Source organism: Rousettus aegyptiacus, unplaced genomic scaffold (assembly GCF_014176215.1).
Source record: "Rousettus aegyptiacus isolate mRouAeg1 unplaced genomic scaffold, mRouAeg1.p scaffold_m13_p_15, whole genome shotgun sequence".
NCBI lineage: Eukaryota > Metazoa > Chordata > Mammalia > Chiroptera > Pteropodidae > Rousettus > Rousettus aegyptiacus.
The window spans coordinates 28184994-28200485 of NW_023416290.1; the positions used below are offsets into that span (position 1 = coordinate 28184994).

Consider the following 15492-nt stretch of genomic DNA (forward strand, 5'->3'; position numbering starts at 1 on the left):
TCTTTTAAATAGTTTTCTTGGCCAGAATATTCCAAGCTAGTATTGACAAATTAAAAAATAAGAGAGAGAAAAAGAGTTGAGGAAATCATGAAACTATACTGACCAAGTTCACCTAAAATTGATTCTAATTGTAGAGTGTACAGTTCTTTCCCCATTTCTTAATTCCTCATGACAGGCGTTAACAAAAATTCTAACAAAAAGCCACATATCTGCTCTCTTACCAATAGCAGATAACCTTCCCCATATTTTATGAGCAGATCAAGACCATCCAATATGAATTCACTCAGATTTCCTCTTTAATACTTCAGAATCTCTGTGATATAATTTCAGTATGGCTAATTTGCTTTCTTTTAAATATTAGATTTCTTTCTCTATCAAATATGAAATGGATCAAGGAGAAGCACATGTCCAGACAGATGTGAGTTTATTTTAACCTGTTAAAATTTTTATAGTATATTTTTTAATTAAAAAATATTTTTAGCTATATAGGAAAGTTGTCAAAATAAAGAAATTTGTCATATATCCTTTACCCAGCCTTTCCTAATGTTAACATGTTACATAACCATTATATAATGATTAGAAAAAGGAAATTAATATTAATGTAGTCCTATTAAATAATCTACTCTTTGAATTTCACAAGTTTTCTTGCTGTTTTTTTTTCTGTTTGAGGACGTAGTCCAGGGTTGCATATTGCTTTTTGCTGTCACATCCCCTTTAATCTGGGACAGTTCCCCAGTCATTCTTTGTCTTTCATGACTGACCCTAACACTTTTGAAAGGGTACTGGTCAATTATTTTGGCCCTCCCTTGGGTTTATCTGATTTTTTCCCATGATTAAATGTAGTTTAGCACTTCTTAGTGAATTATATCAGAAGGTACTTGATGTCAGTATATCTTATTACTAATGTTAACTTTGGTCATATGACTAAGATAGTGTCTGCAGAGTTCTGCACTGTATTTTACCATTTATAATTAATAAATATCTTGTGGAGAGAGACTTTAAGATCATGGAAATAGCCTACTTATTTTTCTTTTGCTGTCTAATCTTAGCATCCGTTGACAATTCTTTCCTATAAAAAGCATTACTGTGATATTTGTGTGATGATGATTTTCTGTTTCCATCATTTCTTCTGTATTTGTCATTTGGAATTCTATAAAGAGGAGCTGTTCCTTTGAACACATTGATTTATTTATTCAGTTATTTATTTAAATAAGTATGGACTTGTGGATATTTATTTATTCTTGTGATTAAAATCCAGTAATATCTATTTTCTTTGTCAAATTTTCCCACATTTGGCCATTGGGAATTCCTTCAGTCTAGCTTGTATGTCCTTCAAGTATACCCTCCACCACCATTTACTGAGTACTTTCTTACTTTCTATAGTATTTTTGAACAGTTATTAAAGAAATTACACAAACTTCTAAATTTTCTTTTTTTCCCCTTTAGATTGCTTTGGGTGTATTGGGTGGGCTAGCTGTTTTATCATCTCTTCTGAAGACAGCAGGGTGGAAGAGGCGCATTGGGAGTCCCATGATTGATTTACAGGTATGATTTCAGGAATTTTTAAATGTATTTTTATCTTTCACTGTTTTATATCCTCCTAATAAAACACAGCTAGAGGATATGTAAAAAGTTTGCCTTGAGTTTCTCTGGGATATATAACTAGAGAGAGGTATATGTACATCTCATTTCTCTCCCACATACAGTGCAACTGGCAGTGCTATTGTTTCCTCACATCTTTGCCAATATGTGATATTTTTCCAGCCTTTCCATTTCTTACCAATCTGGTGGCACAATTAGTATGTCATTGTTGATTTAATTTTCATTTCTGCGATTACTCTTCATATGCTTTACTAACCATTTGGATTTTCCTCTCTTTGAATTGCCTGTTTATATCCCTTACCCATTTTTCTATTAGATTTCCAGTTTTTCTAGTTTATTTAAAGGTTTATTTTTTTTCGTATTTTCTAAATACAAATTTCCTTTTGGTTTTTGATGTTGAAATTTCTTCTTCAAGTGCAATTCATCTGTTATTTTATCTATGTATTCCTTTGTTTAGCAAATTCTTAATTTTGATATTGTCACATGTGAATTGTTTTTCATATTATGTGCTTTTAGGATCTTCCTTAAGAAAGCCTTCCTTGTCTCAAGATCAGAAAGATGTTCTCCCATGTTTTATTAACTTTATAGTTTTACTTCTCATTTAATCATTTTTTATATTTGTTTTTATTTTTATCTATCGCATATCAAATATTTACAGTATACCAGGCACTTTTTAAAGCTTTACATGTATAATTTGTTTAATTCTCACACTAGCTCTATGAAGTTATGTACTGTTATTATCATTCCCATTTTACACATGACAAAATTGCAGCAGAGGTTAAATAAATTTTCTACTCATTTAAATAATTTTTACAGCAACTCAGTAATAGGTAGTATTTCCATTTAGCTGGTTAAGAACTTGAGAAAGCCAACAATGTAACTCGTTGGTACTGGGATGTCTTCCTGACTCCAAAGCCAGTGTGCCAAGGAATCAGAAGCGAGGGGCTTGATTTTACTGTTTGGGATAGTCAAGAAAGGCTTTCCAGAGAAGCGAACTTTAAGCTGTGTTATTTGTGCATTCCACAGATAGTTACTAGGGCCTACTTTCTGAATGCTAGGCACTCTACCACGTGCTAGGGGATGTGATAGTGAGCAAAGACAGACATGGTCTCTGCCCTCAGATCTCCCAGGAGTTTGCCAGAGAAAGGGAAGAATATTTGATTAAACAATGACCATTTCATTCCACAAATTATTTGAGATGAAAATGTAGAGTGATAAATCAATAAGTGCTTAGAACTGGCAGATGAAGCTAAAAAAGTTAATTTTGGTCTAGGTTGTGAAGGACCTTTATGGGTCAGAAATGTATATTTTAGTGAGGAGTCCCTGTACATTTTTAGCAAGGGAGTGACACAATCCAATTTACATTTTCGAACGCTAACTCTGGTGGTAATATGGACGACAAACTAGGAGAAAATTAAGAAGCAGTTCTAACTTTTCTAGATGATGAAAGATGAGAAGGGTTGAATTAGACAGAGGCTATTGTGAATATTCCAAAAGGTATGGAAGTGGGTGGCCGCAGTTGGTCTTTTTAACTGATCTGTGGATACATGATACAAGACTTCAAGCTTGAGAAATTGGTGGATAAAATTTATTTCAAATAATGATATAAATATATTGAGTCTATAACAGCTGTAATTCTCTTTTTAAATTGCAGACAGTTATGAAATTCTTGGTATACTATGCCGGCGATCTGGCCAATGTTTTTTTTATCATCACTGTGGGAACAGGTCTTTATTGGCTTATTTTCTTTAAAGTAAGTGAGTTTCTGAATTTAACCTGAATGCCAATACCTGAATAACTGGTAAGTGCTCTTTCTAAAGGAACTGTTTTTATTTGGGTATTTCCGATTGAAGCAAGTGCTAACCTCATCATTCCCTAAATGTGCTGTGTTTAACTGAGAGCATTACCACCTTCCTCTTTTATGCTTTCTTTGGGTTATAAATTGTGCTTGGTAAAAACCTTATATGGTCATATTTAACAGTGTAATTTTTCTCATAGGCACAGAAGTCTGTCTCTGTTTTGCTACCAATGCGGGCACAAGAAGAAGGTTTTGTTACTTATGTGGGATGTGCTTTTGCTCTGAAGGTAAGTTTCAAAGGACAGATTAACAAATTTCAAAAGTCTGCTAATAAACTTGTAAGTTTTTAAAATTAAAGTGCTTTCAAAATCTTTGGTGTAAAATTTAGTTTGATTTTGAAAGAAAGCATGGATTATTGTATTTTACACAGGAAGTGTACTTTTATTTATAATAGCTCATTCTGAAAATCTTGTTTAAATAATTTTTCCTAAGAAGCCGTAAATATGTATGAATTAACATGAATTATAGCTAATTTGATAAAATGATACTTCTTTCTTCTTTAAAGTCTGATGATGCATACAACAAGGCAAAATACCATCAGGCATGAATTTTGTCTCTGTTATGCGAGTAGAAGTTACCATCTAGAATAAAGTGCTGAAATCTTAGAAATTGTTTTCTCTGTCTCCATATTCCTTTCCTCCTCTCCCCATAGCAACCCTTCTCCCTACTTCATTGTTCTATAGGGTACACGAAGCTCTCTACATGCCTCTGTAGTAGATCTCATCCCATTGTATTGTGATTATTAACTGCTTACCCACTGATCTTTGAGCCCCTTGAAGAGAGGAATTATCCCATTCCTAGATTTTTAGCCTTTGTTTAATAATGCATCTACCAGGAAGAATGCCTGAATTTAAACATATTACTTCTATAAATGAAAAGATGTTTCAACAACACATTTTTAAATCTCAGTACCAGAAATACATATATATATATATATAAAGACTGTAAAAGCATCTTATGATTTTAATTAGAACAAGCAAATTAAATTTGAAAAATATCTTTACTTATATAGAAGTCAAATGATCTAGAAAACAAAGTACATTTTGGAAACTTTGGGAAAGAGAGTCAATTATGCAAGGTCCCTGGATGAGAAGGAGGTAGTATATCTCCTTTTTTCATATCCCCATTGCAAAGAACATTGAAAGAAGGGAAGGAAAAATAATATGTGTATAAAAATCCTGTAAATTTAGTGATTCCATATTATTTGATAAGGTTCTCATGATCACCTACGGGTATTATAACTGTCACTTGTGAAAATTATATATTCTTATGATTGCAAGAATTAGTATTGGTTTTATAAGCAGGCTTAATGAATATGCTTTTAGGTGTTTTGTTTGTCCTTCTCAGGCTCTACAATTTTTGCATAAGCTCACATCCCAGATTACTATAGATATATTCTTTATTGATTGGGAGCGACCTAAAGGAAAGGTTCTTAAAGCTGTTGAAGGTAACTGAAATAACCATTTGTACCAAAAAATTTTTTGCTACCCTTGCAGAACAAAGATGAAACCCTTTTACTCATTTTATCTCCTGACCAGGTGAGGGTGGTGTACGGAGTGCTACCGTTCCCGTAAGCATATGGAGAACATATTTTGTAGCAAATGAATGGAATGAAATTCAAACTGTGAGGAAAATTAATCCACTCTTTCAAGTACTTATTGTCCTCTTCTTTTTGGAGGTATAAACTATTTGACGTAATTGAATGCAATTTATGGGTACCTCATAAATGTTAATTCCAGTTAAGTTTTCATGTCAGCAGAATAGTTTTCTAAAGGTTAAAATATTTTTCAAGCCATAAAAAGTTGTGGCTTTATAAAAATCATGGTGAAATACACAGAAAATTTACCATCTTAACCATTTTTAAGTATATAGTTCAATAGTGTTAAGTACATTCACATTGTTGTGCAAAGGATCTCTAAAACTCTTCTCATTTTGCAAAACTGAAACTACATCCACTAAAAAACTTTCTATTCTCCCCTCTTCCCCAGCCACGACTGTATTTTCTTTTTCTTTGAATTTGACTACTTTGGGTGAGAAGTGGCTTTTAAACCACTGGTTTGTAGTAGAATCCCCTGGGAAGCTTTTGCAAAATACCTATGGCTTGCATCATGCCAAGAGATTATGTTTGATTCAGTAGCTCTGAGATGAGCTCAGGTATTCTGAAAAAGCCCCCTCCCTCATGATTCATATTCCACTCGTGTATTAGAATCACTATTGTAAGATTGAAATTTTCTAACAAATTATAATCGAACACCTACTATAAATGGTGTGACGTGTTTAAGAGCTGGGGCTACAGGTGAACAAGACACAATGAATGGGTAAATGCCCTTTCAGTTATTTCATGAATCAGGTTGGAATTTTAAAGAAGGTAATTCAGTACCGTATATGGGACTGATAAACGGAAACCATTTATATGGGTACAAGTTTTCTCAGGAATTACTAACTCGTATCTGTCTGTTGGCCTTCCTTCCTTTTTCTTTGTTTTCCACATTTCTTCTTCCTTTCTGTTTTTAAAGCCAGGAGAATATGTGTGTCCCTGTGACATATGAATAGTATCTCATAGCTTTATTTATAGTAGTGCTTTTAAAGCTTTAAAATGCATTACATGAGAAAGAAGTTCTGTATTCAAGTAAATTTGGAAAACACTGGATTCCATAAAGTTATATAGATTCCTGTACTGTAAAAAATATTTTGCATAATGCCTGGCATACAAAAAACTTATTAAATGCTGATTTTTAAATGGTAGTTTACTGAAGAAAGTTTTATTCTTTTGACAGAAATTTTTAAGCTTTGTCAGAATATACGATAAGAAGATTTTATCTGGCCCATAGTCATATTGAAGAGAATGCCAAATGAACTAACTAAATATTTTGCATTAAGTACTTTGTAATTAAAAATACTGGATAATTATTTTTTTATAGATTTTCTACTGTTTGTATGAACTTGAATATTTTTATTTTTGAAGATAAAAGTAAGAAGGAGTATCTCATTTTCAAATTAGGAAAGCCTTCTGCATTCATGACTGTTTAAATTATTATTTTTCCTTTTTACTTCAGGTTGTGGGATTCAAGAATTTAGCATTAATGGACTCATCCTCTAGTCTTTCCAGAAACCCACCTAGCTACACAGCTCCTTATAGCCGCATTTTGAGATATGCAGTGTCTACTGCTCTTTGGCTAGTCATTGGAATTATACAGGTAACAAGAGATATACTTTGAAGTAACACTGCCTCTATATTTATAACTGTTTACGTATTAATTATCCTCAAACATTGACCACATTCTGATTTCTCTAGCAGAAAAAGATGACAACAAGAACAACAATAATAATAATTCTTACATAGCGTTATAATCTACGCACTGTGTTAGTTAATTGCATTGTTCATATTAACTTTTATCATTTTTATAGTAGCCCTCAGAATAAGTTCTTGTAGTAATCTCATGTTACAGATGAGGACCCTGAGGCACAGAAAGGTTAAATAGTTGCCTAAAGTGATGCAATTTAGAGATGGCAGAACTGTACTTGGAACCCAGGTAATCTGATTTCAGAAGCCACATTCTTTCAATAGTGGGGCTTCAAAGTTTTTCATAGTCTATAGTTTTCCAGTCATAGAATGGACTCCTTGTTTACAGGGTAGCTAAACTACCTTTAACATTCTATTCTCTCTTCTTTTGAAATGGAATGTATTTATTAACAGTTATTTAAATATCACTAAATCTCACTCAGATTACCAGTACCCACCATGAAATTTTCTTTAATTAAATATTTATTGTAATAGCTGAAACTGAAAAGAAATTTTCTCAGCCTCAGGTTCCATGGCTGTAGTAGAGGTTCTTTCCTAAGCTTGCTTCCATTTTCTGTGCTTCGTTTAGGCTTAAAAGAAAAATAAGAAAGGAAGGAAAGTAAGAAGCAGCAACTAAAGCAAAGCACTTAACTCTGATATCTGCATATCTTTCTCTTGCTTTCAGATACTCTTAAGAGTGTAAAGAGACTTTCTGTTTGATTAGAAATTCCTATAACCTGGGGAATAAATATCTGCCCCCAAAATATCTTTTGGGATTGAAATCCCCAAATTCCTACAGAATTGGGTTGAGGTGGCATTCTAAGACCTAAGAATAGACTCTTTAAATTTACATTTACTTTAAATTGGTGAGACTTGTTCAAACTTGAAGCTAAACGGATAGAGATAGAGCTAGTAAGAGACAGTTTGACAATCAGAAAAGGAAGAGAAACAAAAATTAGAATTTGATTTAAGATTGGATGAGGAGCATGGGGTTTGATGTTTATCATCAGTACAGTAGAAAATATTTTGCACATTTATCAATATAGGTTTTTGCGAATAGATCAGTCCTATCTGGATGTAAGGTAATGTAATGCCATCTGAAGCTTTTCATATTTGGTCACATATAATTAAAAAATAAAATAAAATAACAGCAGCCGAAACAAAAGTAAACTTTATCTCTCTCATGAGAAAGAAAGCGCAGAGGTGGGCAGTACAGGGCTGCTCTCAGACCCAGAAGCCTGCCGTGCCTCTCTGCCATTCAGGACTTCCATCTTCTAAGGTCACCTTATGGTCTGTAATGACTGATCGAGTTGCAAGGGCAGAGCCAGGGGAGGAGTCAGGGGAGAATAGGTTACCCTCTCCTCTTTAAAAGGCTTTTCAGAAGTGCCATTTAATACCTCCTTGACCTCACTGGATTGGCATCTTTCAGCTGGGCAGCACTGTGTCCACTCAAAGAAGGGGTCTGTTGCTAAGGAGCAAAGGGAAAGGATTGCTGGGGCAGCAATTAGTGGTCTTAGGCACCACCATCTAACCTCCTCCTTTGTTTCCCATTCTGCTGTCATTCTGATAGGAATGGTCACTTTTTCTAAGACCATCAGCGTTTAGTCCTCAAGGATCCTCCAGAGTTCCTTTAACAACCTGTTACAGTTCTATTAATTTGTCTGTACTTCTTGATTTTCATCATGTTAGGCTTCATTGTTCACTCCTTTTATTTTCCTAAACTCAACTTCTTCAACTTCTACATGGTATCCTTTAATTTTTACACTTCAATTGTTGCTGTTTTTCATGGACTTTAAGGGGTTTAAAAAATATATACATAGACTATTTAGGAAAATGTTTTCAGTAACCAGCTGCTGTTTTATTTATTTATTTATTCACATATCTGGGTACATTTTATATACTAGATTATTTATATACTGTGCTGATCTCAACGATATGAACAAGTTACAAGCTGTGACAGCGCTATGAAGGGCATCAGCAGGTAGATTAGATAGCAGGTAAATGGAGGTGAAGGGAGTAGAAATTAAGAATGGGCAATGGCAGAGATAGCAGGGACAGCTTTAAATTGGGTGGTTAGAAAATGTTATCTTTCTCTGAAACATTTAAGAAGGACTGCAATGTAAACTTTTCTGATTTATAAAACTTCCCATTATATATTATCATTAAATCTAAGAAAACACTTGAAGCCATTCCATTTGAATATTTAACACAATATCTGTACTTGAAGTAGAATACTTGATACATGTTTTTTATGTGCTACTCTGTCAGAGAAGATTCATTTGAAAACAGCAACTTTTGTAATGGCTTTTGGAATTTAGGAGATGGGCAGAATTTCAGAACCAGGCATAAATCTGTCCATTAATACAATGGTTTATCCTAAATGTTAAAAGCCCCTTTCTTCCTTCTCCCATATTTGTCCTATCTCTTGTTTTAATGAGACAGGAAAATTTTTTAAAATTCAAAATAAGCTACTTTAATGAATCTTAACACAGTTTCAAAACTTTCTTCTTTTGACAGAAGAAGCAGAAATAATAAGTAGGATTTTATCCCACAGGAACCATTAGAGGCTACTGCGTTCTTGGTTGGAACTTCTTTTGTCTTAATATACTACACTGTGTCTATAGAATAAAATTAAATCCTAAAAGCTAATAAGTATGAACTTGACTTAATGTTTCAGATCGTGTTCTTTGTTGTCTTTTATGAGAGATTTATAGAAGATAAAATTCGACAGTTTGTTGATTTATGCTGTATGAGCAATGTAAGTACTTCCTGACTTTATCTTGCAACTGTTATTTTCCCTTTTTAAAGGGCATGAGTACATTAAAAGAGGCTTTAAAAGTGATTTGGTATAATTGGATTTGTAATCTAATTTTCACTGATTGTTGATTCCAGAAATAGTTAAAATAAGCTCATGTTAATATTTACCATCTTTTTTTTTTCTTTGCGATTTGTTAATTATGAATTCCTTATGCCACCAAAGTTCACCTAGCTGAGTCCTTAAAAAGTTTTCATTCATCAACTCTATTTCTTCTTGTCTTGGAAAATATCTTCACTCTCTTTAAAAATAACCTCATTATCCTTTATTACTTTATTATCCTTTTTATACATTTTCCAAGAATTGAGCCCTCATTATTTTGAGAAAAAGGAAGCAATTTTAAGAAAAACTTAATATTTATTATTTTGCAGATGAGTTGCTAATTGCTCCTTATTCTTCTCTTTTTAGATATCTGTGTTTCTATTATCCCACAAATGTTTTGGATATTACATTCATGGTAGATCAGTCCATGGGCATGCAGATACTAACATGGAAGAAATGAATATGAACCTTAAAAGAGAAGCGGTATGAATGTATTTTACATCTTTTTGTTTTTAAGTTGAGAGATACGTTCTCTTTTCTTAATCTAGGATTTGTAATAATATTTTTAAAAATCCTCATTGATTATTTTTGAAAATTGCTAGGGTACCAGTTTGTTACCCTGAACATTGATAAAGGGAATCAAATTTAATTCTACAGTTCCTATATTAACTATATTTCAGAGTACCCAAATAAGACTAAATATTAAATTATATTAAAGAAGATTAATCTCATTAGGTGTAAAAATGACATGATTTTTTTCATACCTTATTAGAGATACATACTGAAATATTTATAAACAAAATGCCATTTGCTTTAAAAGAAAAGTTGGGAGGATAGATGAAACAAATTTGGTAAAATGTTAGTAGTGATTGTTGGAGTTGAGTTATGGATGATATACTATTTCTCTTATTATGTACATTAGAAAAGTTCCACAATAAAATTTAAAAAGAAAAATACCTAAGAGGAAAAACCAAGAGGGTTAGAATTTAATACATGATAATGATATCTCAAAGAGGATTTATTTAATACATTTAACTGGGCCATTTGGTTAACTACTAGAAATTACACCTGGATTGAAAAGTGAAATGTAAAATATGAAACTATATAAACCTAGAAAAGAATATTTCAGATTGGGAGATGACATTTTAAGTATAATGAATAGAAAGCATCTAAAAGGGAATATCCATTGATTTTACTTTGTTATATAGAACATTTACATATCCAACAACTATATAAATAAAAAACATGGCAAATTAGGGTAAAATTCTCATAATAAAAATCGCAATAATATGGATGATAATATTGAAAGTCATACAGATCTCTAAGCAAACTAAGTTAAAACCTTAGTGGAAAAATGATAAAAATATTTTTAGAAATACATAAGTAAGAAACAGAAGAGACTGCTAAACCTCTAAAAATTGTTTAGCTCATAAATAACGAATAAAGAATTGAATGTAAAAATAACAATTCTGCCCTCTTCAAATTAGCAAACTTTTTTTTTTTTTTTTTTTTTAAAGCTAATACTTTATAGCATCATGGACATGGTAAAATAGGCACCCGTAAAACTACTTGTCTCAGAATAAATTTTTACAAACATTCTGGAAAGTATCTGGCAATATATACCAAGAGCTTTTTAAAAGTTTATTATCTTTGACTCACTAATTCTATGAATGTAACTCAAGGAAATGATTAGCAGTAGAATAGCTAATTAAATTCAGGATCTTCATCATGGGGTTACTTGTAAGTGCAAAAACATATGTAAAAAGAATATTAAATAATTTTTTTACCTGTGTAATAATATCTTAAATAGACATTAAAAATCATGTTATATAGAACATTTACTGACATGGAGAGTTGCTCAGGAAATAATGTTAAGTGAGAAAGAAATCAGTATGATCCCAACTTTAGGCCATTAATATGTATATGCCTAGATGAATGACTGAAAATCAAATACTTTATAATACCTGTATCTCAAGGTATTGGGATAATAGGAGATTTTTTTTTTGTACCTTTTCATATTTTATAAATTCTCTGTAGTAACGCGTTTAATCGAGACATGTAGATTTCCTTTAAGTCTGTAGAAAGCAAAGTGTTATGTTATGCTTGCATATTAAGTTTAGACAAAGGTGAATATCAAGCTCTAGTGTAGGCAAATAAAGGCAAGAAGATGGAAACAAGAGGACTTGAGCTGACCTTGAAGCATCCATGGAAGTTGCAAGGTGGTGGGGAAGAGCAAAATATTATATTTTTGGTTGTCAGGAACCAAGTCATATCAAGGAGACCTGAAATAAATAGTCCATAATGTTAAGTGTTGTATCATGTAACACTAGCTTTTATTGGAATTAAGGAAGCATTTTTAAAGTGTTTAGAAAACAAAAAGGACCATTTGTATTTATAAAAGTAGTTCCTTCTAAGCCTAGATTTTTTGGAATGCATTAAACAACCATAAAGTTAATCATAAAGCTAAGAATATCAATATACAATGAACTTAATATGGATTTTTTAAAAGTAGGACAATAAAAGAGATGATAGGGAGACCTGCAAAGAGTATGACAAAATGGAAATCAGTAAAACCTAGAGGAGAGTGGAAACTTTGGATAAAGCTAGGATCTCTTTTTCTCAAATAAAGTTTCAGTTAAATTTCACTTGGCTTCTGAATTTTGATTTATGTGATACTAATTAAAAATGCTTTCTCTTTGAAACATAAAATTTTTATGATCTTAATTTAAATCCTTTAACTTTTCAGGAAAATTTATGTAGCCAGAGAGGTTTGGTACCCAACACAGAGGGTCAGACGTTTCAGATTGCAGTTTCTAGCCAGATGAGACAGCATTATGACAGAATTCATGAGACACTAACAAGGGTTTGTATAAAGTACAGTTAAGATATATTTTGCCAATATTTCATATTATTTAAATACCAAGAACAGAAGGCATGTTGCATTTATTCTTGTCTCTTTTTCACATTAGAAAAATGGCCCTGCTAGACTATTGAGTTCATCAGCAAGTACTTTTGAGCAGAGTATAAAAGCATATCATACTATGAATAAATTTCTTGCCTCTTTCATCGATCATGTATGTATGACAACATTTATATTTAAGCTAGAATCAAAATGTGGTTTTAAAAAAATAACCAGGAATGTCAATTATTTCTTCTGTCAACCAAGTCAGAGGACTTAGGAACCCGCCCCCCCCCCACCGCGCCCCTTTTTTTGTAGTCAAATTTAATATTGTGGCTAAGGGATAGAGTTAAGTTATGTAAAAGTAAAATGAGATTTTACATGTCTATTAGCATATTGGTGATAACCCTAAAATATGTCTGTACTGGAATTTTGTTAGCTAGTTACCAAAATTATACTTTATTATCCATTATAGAAACATATTATGCCATGGTTGTATATAATAAAAACTTATTATAAATTGATTTTCAGTTATATCTAGCTCTAAATACTACTAAGGGCATTTAAAATTAAAATATTCCTACAGAGAATTTTATTATAGACCCAGTGTAGTAAATTCGGTCTTTTTGAAGAACAGATTTTCTTAGTGTACTATTCATTTTTTGTTTTCTGATTTTACAAAAATTGGGAAACATTTATTACACTGTATTTTTGAAATGACTCTGGCTTTTTATATAAGGTTCATAAGGAGATGGACTACTTTATAAAAGATAAATTGCTTCTTGAAAGAATTCTTGGAGTGGAATTTATGGAACCAATGGAAAAAAGCATCTTCTACAATGGTATCCTTCAAATGCCTTTGCTGAATTTGATTACTACTTTAAAGTTTGAAAAAAGTACTTGTACTTATTAATTTTTCTTTTGATTTTATAATTTTATATAAAAACAGGAAACAATGAACTTAGCTTCGTGGAATTATAGTTTTCTGTGTTCCATTTTGTTATCATGTAGCAAGGAACAAGTATAATTATTTACAAGAAAAGAAAAAAGCTGAATTTCATGATCAATGGCATACATAGAAGAGATAGAAACAAATAAAATTCAGATTTTATTGGCATGTTCATTCAGTGGCAAACTTATGAAACACTTAGCAATAACACTTGTGGTTAACTTTTAACATAAAATTTTTCATTTTCTTAAAAATAGCAAATACCTATAATAGGAATAGTGACTAGACATGGTTTCTTCGTAGTGTATGTGTCACTTCTAATGTGACTGGTAAGCTCTTGTATGGCTTGGTAAGAATGAAAATGTTATAACCAATGTCCTGGCTTAGATGTCACTCACCCATGCATGATCGAGTACTACATGTTGTGCCAGTGGTCTCTCCTTTGAGCATCTTGTTTAGAAGACTGTGGAAGGTAGGTATATGAGTAGGAGCGTGGAGAGATGCTGGGATAGATGTCTGTGCAGGTACAGCTTATACTGGGTATAGAAAGGAAAGGAGAAAATCTAACCAGACACAGGGTGAAGCCAGAGAGACAACATGGAAAATTTTTAACTGGGTCTTAAAAATAAGTCACTGTTGTCAAACAGAAGAGTCAAAGAAAGAGAGGCAAAGATATTTGTGCAGAAGGGGGAAGGGAATTGTGCACTTAGGAACTTTATGATCAAAATCTTGTATGAAATGGGACACAGTGAGAGAGAGTGCTTGAAAGATAAAGAGGGCAGAGACCTAATCCCAAAGCTTTGTCTGAAACCCTAAGGAGTTTTACTTTATCTCATAGAGCAGTTGTTTAAAAAAATTTTTTTTAAATTTTTGTCCCACAAGAGGTATACAGGTTGATCCACGGAGGTACGAGAAGAAAATATTAATATGTTTATTTGTATATCTACAATTCTCTTATTTTTAATTTATATTTTAAAAGGTTTATACATACAGTAGTAATTTAAAATATGCCTGTTGTGGAATACATACTCAACATTTTATTCTAATAGAGATACATGATTAAAACAGTTTGGAAACTACTGTTAATTAACATGGATGTGATCAGAAAGTCCTAAGCAGATCTAATTTGTAAATTGGAAGAATTGCTCTGGCAATAGTGAATAGGTTAAGGTGAAAACATAACAATACAGCTTTCAGAGTCATCTGGTCTTAGATTCAGAATCTGAGTTCTAGTTTTGTGAACTTAAGAAAGTTGTTTACCCTTTCTAAACTTTACTGCCCTCTCTGTAAAATTAAGTACAACCCTCTAAAGATTGTTGTGTTTATACATGTGTTACCATATATAAAGAACCTGGTATGTACCAGTACCTGATGTGGGTAGGCACCCAGTAAAATGATGTTATTACTATTTCTAATAATATAATCATCATCATCTTTGTTTTTATTGGGAGATGATGAGAATAATAGCTAAGGCAGTAGTAATGAGGATAAAGAAGAAGAAAGATAACATTTTATGTCAGAGATGTTAAGGAAAAAAAGTAGACAAAAATTATCCAGATTTCCAGCTTGTGTGACTAGGTGATTGGTGGTGGTCATAGAGAGTACAGATGAAGGACCAGGTTGTGAGGGAAAGCAGATGAATTTAGTTTTGAATATGTTATGTCTTGAGGTACCTTTGGGACATTTAAGAAGAGAGGTCCAAAAAGGCATTAAATATAAGAGACTGGATCTTTGGAGAAAGTAAAGGCATAGGATAAGCTGGGGAGCCTCATCATAAAAGACCATTGTTGGAGCAATGGCAGTGAAAGATCACCCAGGAAGGGCATATAGAGCATGCTTGTTTATTTTTTAAAATACATATCCAAGTATTATATATATATATAGAGAGAGAGAAGTGCATATTTTGTAAGGACATAGTATAAAGGTCAGTGAATTTTCACACACTGAATACATATATCCTTGTAACTAGCACCCTGATTAAAAAAAAAAAAAACAAAAACATTACTAGACTGCCAAATGTCCCCTAAAAGAGGTGTTCCTAACT

The 15492-nt window shown here is 32.3% G+C and overlaps 1 protein-coding gene across 6 annotated transcripts in view; it reads left to right on the top strand.

Annotated features, from left to right (window-relative positions):
• Positions 1–15492, top strand: part of TMEM67 (transmembrane protein 67) — a 46120-nt gene that overhangs the window by 28202 nt on the left and 2426 nt on the right. For 2 of the 6 annotated variants that reach the window (XM_016153242.2, XM_016153248.2), the window contains 12 exons: positions 362–418; positions 1447–1545; positions 3257–3355; positions 3601–3687; positions 4808–4907; positions 4999–5138; positions 6517–6657; positions 9421–9501; positions 9967–10083; positions 12347–12463; positions 12570–12674; positions 13239–13395. In XM_016153242.2, coding sequence (XP_016008728.1) covers positions 362–418; positions 1447–1545; positions 3257–3355; positions 3601–3687; positions 4808–4907; positions 4999–5138; positions 6517–6657; positions 9421–9501; positions 9967–10083; positions 12347–12463; positions 12570–12674; positions 13239–13395 — 1300 coding nt within the window. The remainder of the gene's footprint in view (positions 1–361; positions 419–1446; positions 1546–3256; positions 3356–3600; positions 3688–4807; positions 4908–4998; positions 5139–6516; positions 6658–9420; positions 9502–9966; positions 10084–12346; positions 12464–12569; positions 12675–13238; positions 13396–15492) is intronic. The other 4 variants (XM_016153244.2, XM_016153247.2, XM_016153245.2 and 1 more) reach the window with 4 other exon arrangements.